The sequence below is a fragment of the Stylophora pistillata genome, chromosome 12, assembly GCF_964205215.1.
Source record: "Stylophora pistillata chromosome 12, jaStyPist1.2, whole genome shotgun sequence".
Taxonomy (NCBI): Eukaryota; Metazoa; Cnidaria; class Anthozoa; order Scleractinia; family Pocilloporidae; genus Stylophora; species Stylophora pistillata.
The window spans coordinates 14799081-14816481 of NC_142530.1; the positions used below are offsets into that span (position 1 = coordinate 14799081).

General features: G+C 37.5%; 1 protein-coding gene across 3 annotated transcripts in view; it reads right to left on the bottom strand.

The window, feature by feature from the left end:
• LOC111330827 (furin-like) overlaps nt 1–17401 on the bottom strand; it is a 50045-nt gene that overhangs the window by 18775 nt on the left and 13869 nt on the right. For 2 of the 3 annotated variants that reach the window (XM_022935784.2, XM_088740795.1), the window contains exons 2-10: nt 15434–15532; nt 15133–15249; nt 14657–14785; nt 12223–12299; nt 10601–10689; nt 3389–3564; nt 2790–3011; nt 1436–1536; nt 1072–1184 (exon numbers count right to left, since the gene is read on the bottom strand). In XM_022935784.2, coding sequence (XP_022791519.2) covers nt 1072–1184; nt 1436–1536; nt 2790–3011; nt 3389–3564; nt 10601–10689; nt 12223–12299; nt 14657–14785; nt 15133–15249; nt 15434–15532 — 1123 coding nt within the window. The remainder of the gene's footprint in view (nt 1–1071; nt 1185–1435; nt 1537–2789; nt 3012–3388; nt 3565–10600; nt 10690–12222; nt 12300–14656; nt 14786–15132; nt 15250–15433; nt 15533–17401) is intronic. The other variant, XM_088740796.1, reaches the window with a different exon arrangement.

Sequence of the window (17401 nt, forward strand, 5' to 3'; positions counted from 1 at the left end):
TCGGGCTGGAACCCGCAACCTCCCGCACAACACAATCCAGCGCTCTAACTAATTGAGCTATAGACCGGGAGGCGGGTTATGTTTTGTTTGATTATACATAAATTTGTTAAGATCTTTTATTAACACATAATGTGAGTTTTTATCTTCTGTTATCCATAAAAGACTTCAATGATCTTCATTTCTCTCCATACTAACATAGATTGGATATCTTTGTTTATCATTACATCCGAATACATTCACATTAATATTATATTTTTTTTCGATATTTTTGATTTGCTTAATAGTAACCAAAAATTCAATTCCTGAATAATCAGTTGTTCAATGTAATCTTTATCAACTTTTTCAATTCTTTGTGGATCCTTCTCTTGTGGATTCAAGTGTCTAATATGACACCAACGAAAGCATTCATTATCATTATTTTTCATATTTATCAATCCTTTTTTACCATTCCTCAGTTCTGATGGAAGTTAAATGTAAGAAGAACCTTTCATAGGATTATATAGAACAGTATTTAGGTAGTGATTATCAACTGATCGAACAATCCAGCCAGATCCTTCTGATCGAACAATCCAGCCAGATCCTTCTGACAACCATTGTGCCATTTTATTTAATATATGTTACTCTGTCAATCGTAAAGAGTCTACTATTTCTGTATCATTTATTATTGTCTGAGGTGAGCTACTAAAATATGCTGTTGTGTCAATCATTGCTTTTTATCACCCTTATCTTCAACCTTCTCAGAAGTAACCTTTAGTGTCTACAAATTTAACCCCTTTCATTTCATTCAATATCTTTTTTATATATTGCCCAACAGCCAATTTTGTGCTCTGCATTTGAATTAATGGATCTAAATTTCTTAGATATAGTTTTTTCAAGTTTATTTTCGCAGATTTGTTATATAGTTTTTTTCCAGATTTATAGCACAAGTTTTTTGAGTGAGTCAGACACCTCATTTACTATACTACTCTGGTCAAACGGGCCATCATTCTGAATTCTTCATCAGCATTTATTTATAGAAAACAGCTAACTTGGGTAACACAAATAAAAAACGGATAAAAATCTATCACTCACCCCTTAAACCAACCTTATTCACAGTCCAGTCGCCTTCTTTGACACCTTTCACAGCAGCGGGTCTAGCACTGCGCACAATAATGTGCTGAACATCCCTCCATGTGAGATCTTTACTTTTGGAGAAAAATAAAAACTTTTTGTTTTTGTTGTTGTCATTGGCCCCTTTGGGTTTTGAGTCAGAATAACTGGAGTTGAAGGCCAACTACAGCCATGCAAGGTAATAACTTTTGAGTTTTTAATGGCAAAAAGGGTTTTAACTTAACCCAATTCAACATTCTGTAAAAGAATTAGCCCAGAATAAAATGGTCAATTTTCGTCTCAGGGGCACGTTAAACTACAAGTTATCATCAGGCTGATTACTTACTTCGCACTTAGCGTTAGAGCAATGAGTCCAGATGCCATAGCTGCCGCTGCTGAACTACCCCCAAAAGTGCTGTCACATTTGTCTCCAAGACCTGCAGTTACCTATAACAATTCAGTTTCTCACCGTTAAATGACAGGCTTAGGAAGCCAGGATCACAGTTTCATAGTTTTATGCAGGGTTCTCAGTTGAACCCGTAACCCATAACACCTGTCACGGGTGTCACAGGCAAAAGTTAAGGCTGTCAAAGTGCTTCAACCAGTAGATCAATTGGTCTATCAAATGCAAATAAAAAAACGACTTTTTGAGTAAATTACTAGGTAAACTATTGAGTTTTACTTGCTTTCCCAATATACCTTTCTTTGATTTTAGTTGTCGAAGTGAATAGCCTTTCCGCAGACCGCAGAATGACTGAAGAATCGCTTCGCGTCTCCACAACGTTGAAATATGGCCACCATATTGAGTTTGTAAATTTGAACCCAGGCCTCTCGCACAGTTAAATCAGTAAACAAATCACAGTAAATAGTAACAAAGGAAATGAAGAACACAGTGAATCAATGTTGTTGTGGGGAAGAGTTAGATCAATTTTGTTGTTCAGATTCATTTATTAACAAATGTTTGCACTATCTTAAGATAGATATAATAGCAGTTGCTGGGTCAGTGTGACCTTGAGAATTAGTTTTTATAAGTGGGTGCCCCCATTAGGAGTTGACTGGTTACTTAATCATGATTTTTGTATAAAATGAATGCCATTTACTCAGAAAGCAAAGCATTGTTATTTCAGGTTAATATTTCACTTAATATTGCAGTGTAATTTTGTTTGATAAGAGATAATTTCAACTTTCCTGTGTTAAAAGCCACTGAACAGATTACAAATTGTACTTAAAGTTGTTTGGAGAAAATGAGAAAATATGCCCCAAAATGAAGGAAAAAGCATTTCTGAGCATCTTAAATCAAAATTTTCCAAGGGGAGCATGCCCTCAGACCCCCCTTGCAGCTTGGGCCCTATGGGCCCAAGTTACAGCCCCTTCAGGTGTGTATATTAGTGTTACACCTGTAACTGCCACAGCAACGGCTGTATAAAATTCTTTTGAGAACCCTGTTTATGTAAGAATAGATTATAGTTAGTCACCTTAAGTAGCTGCGACCTAGGAAACAATCATTATTTCCCTAATAGAACCAATTTTTATCCCTACGATAACAATGCAAACATGCATATGAGTAAAGAAATTTATCATTATGGTATTACCCTCGCCCTACCATCCCTACCACCGTCAAACCCATCCCCCCTTCTCTCTCTCTCTTCCTCTCTCTCCCCCTCTTTCTCCCCTTCACTCTCTCTCTCTCTTTAACTTACAACTGGACTTGTATCTTTTCCAAAGGTACTCCGACTATAGGTAACTGCCATAATCCCTGCGCAGTGTTCACCATAGCTCGGAACTACACCATCACTCTTAACACCTGTTATAGCAATTGTATAAATGCTGTTGGCATAACCATTAAATGCACAACAATCCTTAACAAAGCGTCCTCCATTTCCTGCGGCAAACACATAGATTGAACCTTTGCCATTTCGACCCTAAAAAAGGGAGGGGACCTTCAGTTAACAAGTTAGAAATAATTACTAGCTAGCGCCGGCCAAGTTGTCCGATCAAAACTATTTTCGCTCAATACAACACTTTTTTGGCCGGACAAATATCCATAACGTCAAATCTAAAAGGAACCTCCCCCACCCTTTAACTAAAGAAGTATATAGTTAACACTTGGTCAAACAATACCATGATAACATCTTAACTAGTTTCAGTTATGCTTGTTTAATTCAAAGTGTTCCAATTGTAAGCAAGGAATCATTCAATTTGTTGCAGCGATGTCCTTTGTGAGTCACCGTAAAAACTATCCAGTTCTAGATAATATCGCGTCTCTCAAATACACTTTAATTGAATAGCTACAACATACCATCTCTGCACCTTCCTCTAATGCAATCTGTGTTAAACGGCCTGGGCCGTCAACTTCATAGCCGTTGTCTTCTGGTCCCCAGCTGTTTGAGTAAATATCAATGTGGTTTCTTTTAAAGCTTAGCGCTTTGGCCTCCTGAGCATCTGTAGCCATTTCATCATAATACAGCCGGATACCTATAGTGAATAAGCAAATGGGAAATTTGTTGAAAGTAAGTTCTTCTGTCTCGCTTAAGAATACCTCCCACCTTCGGAGGCTGAAAAATCATTTTTCCCTTTAATTGACTAAATTGAGTCTGCGATAGGGATTTACGGTATCCCTGCTTTACACCTTCTGCCCTTCAAGAACGCAAGATAACTTTTCATTAGCGTCCCTTTAGAGTTAAATAACACGAAAGTGCCATCAAGTTAGCAAGGAGACCATAATCATGACGGTTTTAAATTTCATTTAGGGTGTTTACAAATTCATTCATTCCAATATACTTTCATTTCACTGTAAAGCACATTCTTTACTGCTATTGTGCAATCAACCATGACAGTTCTGACAGCTACGTTAACAACTTTAGAATTTCAATGAAGTTTTTGTTTCAGTAACTGCATTTTGCTTCGCGGTTTATGCAACATGGGATGTAGGTTTGCATAAACCTAAAGCGCATTTTTGGACAGTTAATAATGGTAATTGAACTGAGCGGAGTGCAATTTAGGAATCATACCAGTGATTTCAAATGACAAGTATGATTTCCGACCAAAATTGCACGACACGAGGTTCAATTACCCATTTATTACATCCATTTTGAAATCGCCCAAATACAGGACTTGGTCAATTCAAGTATTTTGCTGATGCAGTACTAAGCCGGTTTTTAAATAAAAAACGGAACCTGAAACGCTTTTACATCGTATTTTGTGTGCAAAACAGAAAGACTTTGACGTCATGTGTCAAAAACTCAGTCAAGCGTAAAATAATGCTATTTAGAGCAAAAAAGGTGCAATTTGGGAATAAACTGCACCAATTTGAGCCAATCAGATTAGAGGGACCACCAGTGATTTCAAAATGGAGGTAATAAATGCATTACTATTTCTTCCACCTCTAATGCATCTCACTGTAGACCTGTTCACTCCTAAGGTATCTGCAACCAAAAGGTAGTCTTTGTGCTCATCTTTAAACACCCTAACAAATCTTTTTCGATTCTCGTTTGGAACACAGTTTTTCTGAAAGCCATTTCTGTGAGAACTACTGCTTTCCAGCACACTTAAAGTGCTACTGAGATGAAAATTGATGTTCTTCAAAACAAATTTTTTATGGGGACAATTGAAGTTTAGATCCTAAACGAAAAGAAAAAAATACAATTCAGACTTACCACGACAAGAAAAGTCCGAAAAAAATTTTGATTAAAACTCACTAAATTTCATCTGCCATTGCTCAAACTACAACTACTGCGCCAACGATAATTTTCAGCGTCTTTCCCCATTATGACGTCATATTATGCCTTTCATCGAAGCTCTGTCGAGGTAAAAAGTAAATTCAGTGGCAATCTTGTTCGAAAATCGTCGCTTTTCTTTACTTTTAACCACAGTAATGGTTCTGTTTTTTCCAATGAGGGGTCCATGAATGATTGTTGTAGCGTTGAGGAGAAATATTGGATATATCGCGCTCTGTGCGACTAACTAGAGCCACGTGCAACCGAAGAAGAGGCCGTCGCTTTTGGGGAAAACATCTAAACGTGGCCAGTGAAGAAATGAGGGAGCTAGATCTTCAAAAGCGGCTTACTGGTGACGCAGAAGTTCATAATACAAATTTTAGCACATATGTTCTTAGTTAAGCTTTTGTAGCAGGATGCGCTCCGTATGACGAAGTAGAGCCACGTGCAACCGAGGAAGAGGCCGTCGCTTTTGAGGAAAACATTTAAACGTCGTTAGTTAAGAAATGAGGGAGATAAGAGCTTCAAAAGTGGCTTACTGGTGACGCAGAAGTTCATAATACAAATTTTAGCAGATATATTCTTAGTTAAGCTTTTGTACCAGGATGAAAATATCTCTTGAAAGGCTACATTGATTGTTTTAAGGTGCCTTCGAGCAGTACTCTTCCAGCCAGTCTACCCTTGTTCTTATTTCCCTCGAAGTTCAAATCTTTTCCCTTTGCCATACAATGCCTTTAGGCCGTTATGGAACGCTTTTCCTAGCGAAACTGTGATTTACCATGGTTTCGAAGAAAATCAATAGCCCGTTTATTTCTATGAATTGTGCTTTACTTATTATACATTACTATGGACTCGTGTTTGTGCAGCATTTCATCTTCGGAAAAAATTAGAGTGCTGATAAACTTTTACAAAGGACTACTTTTTGTTATTCTCAGGGAACAAAAGTATTTTGTCCACACTATTACTTTGACACCCTGAAACTGTGAACTCCTGTGATACATGTACTTAAGTAATGCCCTTGCAATTCAAGACAATTAAACAGTAGCAATAGAGAGTTTGCTCACTCCTGAATTTTGTTTTGAACTATACACAATTGTTCTGTGAGAATCAAATCAAAGTGTTTGTGGCTTTCTTAGTTTCACAGTAATAAATAATTAAGCAGTGTGGTCCTACAGTTTGCATGGTTGCATGCCCTGTTGCAAATCTGTAGTTCACCACCTCCTTTAACCTTGGATTGGCCAGGTGGTCTGCCTTCTACAAATTATTTGTATTTGAATGTGCTTCCCAACATTTAGATCAGAGGAAATAAATCTTAACCAAGGTTAGATTAATTTTATTATAAGGTAATTATGTTTCTAAATATTTGGTGAAGCAAGACAATTTTACTATTGAGTGATTCATTTGTTTATTTGTTTGGACACTTGTTTATCCACAACATTGTGGGGTTACCAGTAATGGATGTGAACTGCTTTCTATCTAAGGCTCCCAGACCTATTGCTGACTTAGTTGAACCAAGGGGGACTGATTATAATTTAAGAGGCACTAATACGCTTTCCTTACCTAAAGTTAACAGTACGAAGCATAGTCTTAAGTCATTTCACTATTTTGCTGCTAAGACTTGGAACGCGATACCAGATGCTATACGCGCAAAGGCTGGCACAAGAACGTTTCTTCACGATATCCGTCGCCTAAAATTTTAAGTGTTTAGTTTTTGATCTCCGTTTTACTACACATGTATATGAATATAAAACTTGAGATATCCTTTTTGTAATAATATTTTACTTAATGTACATAATTTCTTGCTGCAGGTTGTAATTTTCATTGTATATTACTATTACTACTACTACTACCACTACCACTACCACTACCACTACCACCACTGCCACCACTGCCACCACTGCTACTACTGCTACTACTGCTACTACTGCTACTGCTGCTACTGCTGCTACTGCTGCAACTGCTGCTACTGCTGCTACTGCTGCTACTGCTGCTGCTACTGCTGCTGCTACTGCTGCTGCTGCTGCTACTGCTGCTGCTGCTACTGCTGCTGCTACTGCTGCTGCTACTGCTGCTGCTACTGCTGCTGCTACTGCTGCTGCTTCTGCTGCTACTTCTGCTGCTACTTCTGCTTCTGCTTCTACTTCTACTTCTACTTCTCCTTCTCCTTCTCCTTCTCCTTCTCCTTCTCCTTCTCCTTCTCCTACTCCTACTCCTTCTTCTACTTCTACTTCTACTTCTACTTCTACTTCTACTTCTACTACTACTACTACTACTGCTACTGCTGTTGCTGCTGCTACTGGTGCTGCTGCTGCTGCTGCTGCTACTACTACAGAAAACTTCAGAAGGAATACTGTCAAGGTCACCATTATAAACAAATCACAGTCTTCTTTTGCTTCTCGTTTCACAAAGGAGTCCTTAGAATCCAGGCTGACAAGCACAAACATAACTGTTCACTCAGTCAGTATAAGTATCACTCTTTACACAAGGATTATTGGAACACTCGTTGATATCATTAAAGGGAAAGTACGGTCTAGAGAAAGTTTATCTCAATTAGAAGACTTTTTCCTCACGAGTTCTTAAATAACTGCCATTTTGTCTAGTTTGCTTTGTATTAGCGACAAGAGCACTTCGAAGTTGCCCATTTTTACAACTTTCGTGGTTAGAAAAACGCCATCTTGGATATTACGTCATTGTGACGTAGCAATTGTCAAACTTAGTTCGGCACTCTGTTCTTGTTAACTAGTTTGACCTTTTGTGAAAACAATTTCTAATACTCCCAACAATTGAAATGAGGTGAACTGTCCTGTTGTTGAATGTCAATACATACTATATGTAAGCCTCTACAAGCTACCGGAAAGTGAAATATTAAAGAAAAGTTAGCCGGCAAAAATTACCCGCGACGACGGCTTGCCGAACCCTGTAAAACCTCAGAACTTCCAGATCGAAGACTTCAATCCAGCGAGATATACAGGCCTTCGCTTTGAACTGAAAGCTATGCTTACCTTTTCCATATTCAACACAGCTCTCAGCTATCTATTCTACGAGTTTTTTCAAACCATTTTATTGTAAGCGAATAAATTGAAGCTCGCATTGGTGGTACACCGTGTGTGGTAAATTTTCAGTCGCCACCCTTGACCAAAGCCGATTTACAACATCGTTCGATTTTCCAAGCAGTGTACAAATATATCTCGTCTTTCCTAAGTCTGTTATGAGTCCATCGAGTAAATTTTCTTTACCCGAACAGTCACATTCTCCTGCGGAGAAAACACTACATGACATTCAATACATCGCTAGCAAATTATCAAGACAAACACGTTTGTGACTAATACAAATTATCCTTCGTCAGGCAGGCGCCCATATTTCACTATGTCATATCGATTGGACACGATAAAAATAATATGAAAATATTTTTGTCTTCGAACCAACTACTTGACGTAATTATGCAGTGCTTATGCTTTCAAAAGAAATCGACAGTTTCATTTTAGCTTCAATTATATTGAGGTAATTTCTAATGTAAACAATGTACGACAGAGGCGATTCTCCGACGCGCGTCGAAAATAACAAAGCTCTACTTCTCACAAGTCGCGACATTTTAAACATTTTAGAACGAAAAATAGTGCGTTGAAGCTAATTCTACGCAATAAAGTTGAAAAACAACTTTGCAAATTAAAGGTAAATGCTAAAACAAACAAAATTTAATTCGTAACAATTAACTTATGCCTTTTGTCAGCGTTAATTTTGGCAGCTAACTGTTTGTAATCAATTTTGTCAGTGTTTACGCATACGAAGAATGATCTTCAAGTCTATAATTTCTAACTTGTTGCATGCCAACTGGGGCTGATCTTAGTTCCAAATTGCTCGTGTTCCGTTATACACCGAAGCTGGGTTCCTGTAACTGCAAAAATAGTTCGTCTCATTCCGAGGTAGCAGTGTAAAATGAATCCGTAGCGGGCACTGCGGTCTTCTATAACAAAGTATTAACTATCACTCCACAGCTAGGATTGGTTTGAGGAAAAAACCTTTGCCTTTGGAATTGAGTCGGTGTCCTAGTACATTTAATTCTTAGGAGGATACATTCTTGTTTTCCGTAGGTTTCTCTTGATAGTTGCCGCAAGACAACCACTCGCGATTTCCAAGACGTGAGCGACTGAGCGGGTCGACATTTCTTCTTAAAATTCATTTTCTTGACTTTCTCTCTGTCTTTCTCCCCAAAAGAAGTATCTCCTTCCCCTGAAGACGAGCCGTGTTTCGTTTGAAACATAAATGGATGTACTACAGTTGGACCCCGATAATTCGAACTCGGATAATTCGAAGTCCCCGCTAATTCGAAGTAAAATTCATTTCCCTTGGTTTTGCCCCACTTTTCTCAGTCATTTTACCTCGGATAATTCGAACTCGGATAATTCGAAGTCCCCGCTAATTCGAAGTAATTTCTGTTCTCTTAAGTCGGATTTTACCTCGATAATTCGAAGTTAAGTTACCAGCTGAATGAAAAAGAACAGACGCTGTCAGAAATTAGAATATATATCTATTTATTACACGACTCGGGCAGTCAGAGGGCCAATAACTAAAATCAACCAATCAAAATGCCCTATTGCCGGTCAATATTCTCTCAGTATTGGACTGGGCACTGTCCCGAATGGTTCCGAATGATACCGCACTTGTGTCCCTTTGAACTTCAGTCGTATAATAAATCTCTTATTAACCAAGCTTGCTCGGGACCGTGCATAGTATAGGTATGAGCTGGTCTGCATCTTTGGGGCAAATTTATTAACCACAGAATGGTAGCCCGCCAGAAAGCTTGTCTTCTCAACTGCAGAGGCCTTTTCCATGGTTTTTGTCAGGCCTAGTTAAGTTAGAAATGTAGACAATTTTTCATACTCCAACAGCAATATAGAGCTATTGATATTCATCAATTAAAGCTAATATTGCTACATTCAAGCAGTTTTTAAAAGGAAAGGTAAGACTTTCTTCCAGCAGAACAAATTTGCTTGTGTACAAATCTTACGGGGCGGATCATGAGTCGTAGAGAATGAATAAATTGATATCAAAGAAAATAAAAACAAATTTAACTCACGGAAAGTTCAATCGTTACACGTTCTCGAGGTCTAGAAAACATGAGGTGAGAACGAATGGAACGATCACGATCTAACAAAAATCGCCCTTTGGCGACTTCTTGGAGACGTGGCCACCTGAAAAGTGTTTTCCATATTCTAGGAATGGCACCCGGGGCAATCCTTTTTCATGCCTAATCTACGTCAACACTTCTTTCGGGTGGAGGTTTGAGCGATGTAGGCGTACGAATGCCATCCATTAGCTTTCGGAACTGTTTCGTTTGGCCTGTGTAGCGATATTTTTCAACATTCGTTTTAAAGAATAACTGCTCAATTCTGTATAACACAACTCTAAGGTGCCATTTCCGGCCTCAAAACGACGATTAGACTCTCCTAGAACTATTCAATTACAACATACTCTGTCCATTTCTTGGTTGAGAGCCTGTACAAAAGTTTAGGGGATAATATGACGTCACAGACTTACGCGCGGCCATTTCGCAGCTTGAGTAATGGCGGACGTTCAATCGAGGAAAACAAGTCTAAAAATTCAGACTTCCACTTCGAATTTCCCTTCCGAATTTCGTGAGAGTGGTAAGTAGCCAGTAAGGACCTTAAAGTGAAAAATCTGGCAAACGCTAAATTTGGTCTCAGTAGCACTTTCACGCTCTCTCATCAGAGTATTCACCAAACGCTTGAAAGACGGTTTCTGGAATAGTAATTACAAAGGGAGACCAGGCTTACCTCCGATTTTTGCGTCGTACGCCAGACCCACTCCACACCTATTATTATTTGCCACAGCAGCTATGACACCTGCAGAGTTTTCACCATGCCTGTTTAAACAGAAACAATTACATTAATGGAGCCCATTACTGTTTTAACGCTTCGATTTTTAATTCCTGGTGAAAATAATTATGGTTAACTCTGTCTTCTCGTGTCCAGATGTTTATTTCCGGCAGTGAAAAACACTATCTTCACAGCTTGGCATGTTTACAAAGCTTCGTTTTGTTGTTCTCTGGCTACTTGCCGACTTGCTTGTTCCAAAATTTCAATTCTAATTAACAAAAAAAAGGCTGGAGAGAAGTCCGGGAAATAGTCGGACATAGTACAAATTGGCAGATGGCGTGACAGCTTCGGCTCAGCTCCGTGTTTTGTACTCTGATAGAGCACGCTCTTTCAACCAGTGACAGCGCGCGTTAGATCCCAACTTTATTTCAAATGTTGATATGTCCTACAAGTATTGTTCAATACGAGATTTTAACTTCAAAATCGTACAATTTCAGAATTTTTGTCAGGAACGTACGCAATTTTCTGGCCGTGAATTCTAATAAGGAACGATTCAAGCATGCTGAGTCTACTAGGTCTCATACATGCAAGAATTTCGTTCCTTTTAAGTCACTTATCAGCAAATTTACAATTTTTGAATAGAGCTTTGGTCTCGACAAATAGCTTGGTAATTTTTGCCTTGTCTTTTAGTCATAGTTTTTGGGTTGACCGCGATTACCTGGTAGACTCGATACAAAAATAAGTCTCTTCTCCTGCACAAGTTGTGTCCGCTATGTTATAAATTGGTTCATGCTTTTAGCTTTAAGTGCCAAGAGCACCTCTTACGCTTCTCTCGTGCTCTCTAAACTTCCAACGTGCATCCATAACACATGGCTTTTACGGCTAGTGGTTAAAAGTCTGGTCATTTTACGATTAACAGTTTAGGTGGTTTCGCAGGAAAAAAATTATCGAACAATTTTCTTAAATTACCAGAGAAATTCCCAAATAACGTGTGTTCCCAAAAATACAATAAAAAAGATAGGTCACTATGCTTGTTTGAGAGATCGGACAGAAAAAAATTTACCCATTTATGCCTGTGCTGGCGCTAATCAAACGCGTAATTTCATCGGTTCATCGGTTTTTCTACTTGCAAGCGGTACATTTGACGTACAGGCATCGACAAAAAGTTTTTTCGATGTGAAGCGTTTTCGATGCAAAAGATAGTTTCTTTTTAAAACAAAGAATGCATTTTAAGGAATGTCAAAACTTTGATCTAAATTGCTTTACACTCATAGAAAGCCTGCGAACTTCCATGACTTTCCATGATTTTCCTGGTGCCAAAGACAAATTCAGTGACTTTCCAGACCTGGAAAATGAAATCATACAATTCCATGACTTTCCAGGTTTTGTGTAAAAACCCTGACACGTATGATTTTCATATATTCACAATCAGTTACCACTTCAATGGTAAGATATCCTTACAACTGAATGGCTGATATTCCAGATTTTAATGATAAAAGCTTCCATCATGACTGTTCATGCAGAAAACTTTAAAAACAGAATTAAAGTAGTTGAGTAACTATCTAAAAATAACTTATTACCCATATTGAGGTAGTAATTTGTCCCTTGACAGAGGAGAGGTATCATTTTCTAGCAAATCCCAACTTGCATCTTTATCCTACATTGAAAAGGTTAGATCAAAATAAAAAATATTGAGTACCTGCGAATGTAAAAGGAGAGTAACTCTTACATACAAAAAAAGAAACAATAAATGCATCACGTGATGAAGTTTAGCCAATGCACTTTAATCCTGCAACCACGGACTTCTTGCCATGATGGTGGGCTGACTATTACTAATAGTAATAGGACAGCGAGTGGAGTACATTTCAGAGAGCAATAGGTGAGTGATTTTAAACTGGCCCAACATTTACGGCACGGCCAGTTTAAAATTACCAAATTGAACACAATTAATCCTGAATTGCATGACACAAGGTCTAATTACCAATTAATTGAGCCAATACCAAAATGCAAGAAATTCAGGACTTAAAAATCTATTGTAAGAGCAAATGCCCTTCTTGTTGATAGTAAACAATATTCACTTGACCACTTTATTTGGTCCATGTTCATTTTCAATCTGAACCTCTAAATTTGCTGCTTTATGAGAAATTTTCTTCATCTCAATTGGCTAGCATTGGTCAGTTGTTGTCTTTTATTGGCCGATGGCTTAAAATGTTTTTCAGCCCTTCAAATAAATATTAAAGTGCACCTAAACCCCAAATTTTTTTTTGCTTAATGAAATAAGCTTACTTGTTTGGAGTATTTCTGTGCAAAATTTTTTAATTTGCTCAAATCTTTAATTTTCTGTTCCCAGTCAAAATACGGAAAATCGGCCGCCATCTTGCCCCACGACCAAGTTTAAAGAGGAATGGCTCTAGCGGGTAATGTGACGTCAAATGGAGAACACGAAAGTCTGCATTTCCCACATTTTCACTCGTTTAGGAGGGTTGTCATCGATATTAGGGACCTTCAGATCCGACTACGACTTCGAGTACGAGAACGAGATCACCAAGGTGCAACTAGCACGCATGCGCGATAGCGTGAGCATGTCACGCAAACTCGTTCTGTCTTCAAAATCTCTCTGCCGTCCTTTTAAGAACTACAAGATTTTCAAGAAAACTCGCTCCCCGAGTACGACTGAGTTCAGGCGGGTTTAAAGGTTAGTCTCTATAGCTGTTTTTACAAGCTTCAAGCGACTCATACATGCACAAAGTCTACATTAAACAGTTACTAACAAATTGTTATGTTTGCACGTTAGAAATTGCTTTTCAAGAACTGTGCTGTACTTTAAGTTCAAAGTCATGTGACGCGAGTCAAGTCAAAGCGATCGTATGACCAGTAGGGAAAGGACGGATTTTTCTCGTTCACCGCTTCGAAAAGCAACGAAAACTCGACTTCATCGATGATATCCTCCATGAACATAAATGCCAGAGCATCTTGTGTGGTTTGTCTGCTAAACATTTCCACGACCGACAAAATGTCGCCACTCCGTACTCACAACAACCACTGAAACATTTTTGTTACGAGCTGACGACGGCGACGACCGTGTTTACGACAACTAATCCCCAGGACTCCCGCGCGCAAAAATCGTACTCGTACTCGTTGTCGGATCTGAAGGTCCCTATTGTCCGAAATATGCCGACTAAGTGTGTTGTATGAGGAATGTATGAAGCGCAATACCCTTTTGCAAATTTCGCACGTTGCTACATCCTTCTACAACACACTCAGTCGGCATATTTTCGGACAATATCGACTACAACCTTCCCAAACAAGTGACAATGTGTGAAATGCAGACTATCGTGTTCTCGATTTGACGTCACATTACCCGCTAGAGCCATTCCTCTTTAAACTCGGTCATGGGGCAAGATGGCGGCCGATTTTCCGTATTTTGACTGGGCACAGAAAATTTAAGATTTGAGCAAATAAAAAAATTTTTGCATAGAAATGCTCCAAAAAATACGCTTATTTCGTTAAGCGAAAAAACATTTTTGGGTTTAGGTGCACTTTAAATATTTATAGGTTGTCAAACTGTCCACTTTGGCCTGTCAAATTACAAGTTTATCATCCAACAACTTGCCCGGGATATGCAGCTTCAGCTCATTTATTCCTTGCAGGAATAAATGAGTTAAACCCATCTTTTTGTGCGATATTATCTCACTGTGTTTGTATATGCTGACACAAGCAAGTATTCAAAAGGAGGTACATGCTTGTTTGTTCATAAATCATACCAGAGAACACGGAAAAGTGAACATCCCAGTAAGCTGTTCATAAAGTTTTTTTTCTGGTGTGTTGCAAAAATATTTGAAGGATACTAAACACAACAGCCTTCACTTCACTTGAAAATGTGCTCGTTTAGTGTTCAAAGAGATGCGTGAACTCTGATTGGTTGAGGATTAAGTCATATTTCAATATAATCCCCTCACATGAGGTGATTATAGCAGGGGCCTTAGCAATGATCTCTATTCTCTATACACCTACATAGTTGTCTTTAATCTCAGGGTGATTTGGGTCAAATCCTTCATCTACCACAGCGACCACAACACCTTGGCCAGTTATGCCCTTCTTCCAAACTTCAATCACATTGTAGGTTGGGCCATCATCTCTATTCTTGAATGCGAAAAAATCAAAAACAATTAACTGACAGGGAGGAGCTTACACCATAATCTGTTCATCTGATAACATCTGATTACAATTACTGACTAAATGAACATTATGTTGCATTATGGTGAAGTCTGTTGTTTGTTTGTCTCTCTTTTTTTTTAATAACTAAAACTATTAAAAGAAAAAGTTTTCCATTAAAATTCCACAAGCCAATGCCTCTTTCTCACTTGGAGAAAAGCAGTTTTATGATGAACAATTTTTGTTGACAACCGTATGAGAGTAAAATATGGTCACACTAGCGAGCATACATATTTAGTTAAAAGGTAATAATGACATGATAAGTTCACACTCACAATGTACCACATAGCTGTCCAATTTGTATCCCTTGGTGGGAATGTTGCTGTAGATTTTGATGTTGATGTTGATAGCCACTTACGAGTCTTTACTACCTGCTGCTGCACTGAATTAACCTGAGTGCAATACAACATGCACAAAAAAAAATAGCAGTGACAGGTAAGAAGAAATGATGACTGTGTTGCATTCTTTGTCATAAGTTTATGTTAATTACCTTTAACATGAAAATTTACACATTATTATATACGTTCAGTAAGCTAAGAAAGATTCACTCAATCTCTTTCTTTCCATGAAACTTACATTTGGCTCAGCAGAAATTCCCTCCTGCTCATGGGTAGCAGGTACTCTGGATTTTGTCATAACCTTCCTATGATGAAAACTGTAGTAATTATTCAGAATCTATTAAAAAAAAAAAAAGCAAGATAAATGTAGTGCTGGTGATAAAAAAAATGTATTGTCAGGCATGCAAGCCAGGTAGTGGTTTGATAGCTTAACTTACATTTTACATTACACTATTTATAGTCAAGTCTGTGTAATGATGGGAAAAAATAGAATGAAGAAATAAGCCCTGTAACAATATCTATGGGTTCATGAAGTGAAACCACCCTTGCGAAATGGATCTTGGAATTTCTAGGAATTTTTTCCTGGGAATTACCGGAAATAAGAGATGTGAATTTTCATGATGAATTTGGACTGGGAATTCCCAGTACTGTAATTCCTAGGAATTCCCGAAAAAACCTAGACATTCCAAAAAATTCCATGTTTATAGCCAATAGAACTTAGAATTCTAACTCAGAGCACCTGAATGACTTCCTTGGAATACTGTGAATCTAAAAACTCTCTGAAAATTTCTTAGCATTTTTAGGAATTTCTAGGAATGTTTAAGAGTTACTGGGAATTTTTGGAAAACTTTGAGGCAACTTATCAAAAAAATACATACATCTAAACTCCCAACTAAAAATTCAAGTAGTCAAGGAAATTTCTGGAAAGGAGCAGACTGACAGCAATTTTTATCAAAATAATGACACAGCTGAAACTAAATTTATAAGACATGTTTCCGTCATTCAACGACCATCTTCAGTTGAGTAGAACTGATTTGAAGTTAAATTTGAATTTATAATGTAGTGCTAAACAAAAGCTATTGAAACTAACAGAATAGCCAAAGGCAACAAAAGAATGTATAATATGACGTGCTAATTAGAACGAAAGAGTTAAATTAACGAGATATAGTTGCTTGTTTAAAGGAGGGAGCATCTTTGGTTCCCTTTTGCTATTGTTAGTTTCAATAGCTTTTGTTTGGCACTACATTATAAATTCAAATGTAACTTCAAATCAGTTCTACTCTCAACTGAAGATGGTTGTTGAACGACCGGAACATGTCTTACAAATTTAGTTTCAAGGAAATCTATTCACATGCTTAACTCACGTTTACATGTTAATTATTTGCTATTGTATATTAACATCAACATGTAGTAATATTAGGATGAAGTTTCTTTTTCCTTTCTTGAAAACTTCACAAAAATTATCCTCAATTACAGCTATTCATTTAAAATAGTCCTAGTGATTCATTAAATTTGGTTTGACACAAATTGTGAATAAAATCTGTTGATTCTTTTTCATGAAATGCAATAACTTGGGTTATGTTTATTGCAATAAATACTATCAGTCAAAAAATAGTCTTGAAAGGAATCATTTAACTTGGGATGATGATACAAATGATATTTTATCCTTTCCTCCCTGAGTCAGGCTTTGACTTAATTTAATGTGGTTGTATCTTCTTTGGGAAAAACTCGTGTGTGTTAAAATTCAAATGTAAGCTGTCAAGCAGCATCTTCATGCTACTCAATTTTGACTGAACACTCTTGGGAGTGGAAGACTTAATTACAGTTAAATAATTGATTTTTTAATTAATTATTGTTGTAACTGTAGTAATTAATTGCAATGAAGTTATCCCAAACTGCACACTAAGCAGCTGTTTCATTCCCAACTAGAGACACTGCTGATTTTCATGAAATTTGTTTTCTCTTGTACATTATTGAATGATGAAGTCCATTTTATAGATACTCTTTGTTTTAAACAATGAATAGTTTTTGTTAAATATCCCAACATTACCAGAGTCAGTTCTAATTTGCATGAAATTTATTGCTATGATTTATAAAATAATCCAATGATGGATTTCATTGTAAAATAATTTTTTTTGCATCAAAAGACAATTTAGAAGCAGTCTTTTATTGTACAAATTTTAGGCTATTTGTCATGGTCAGATGC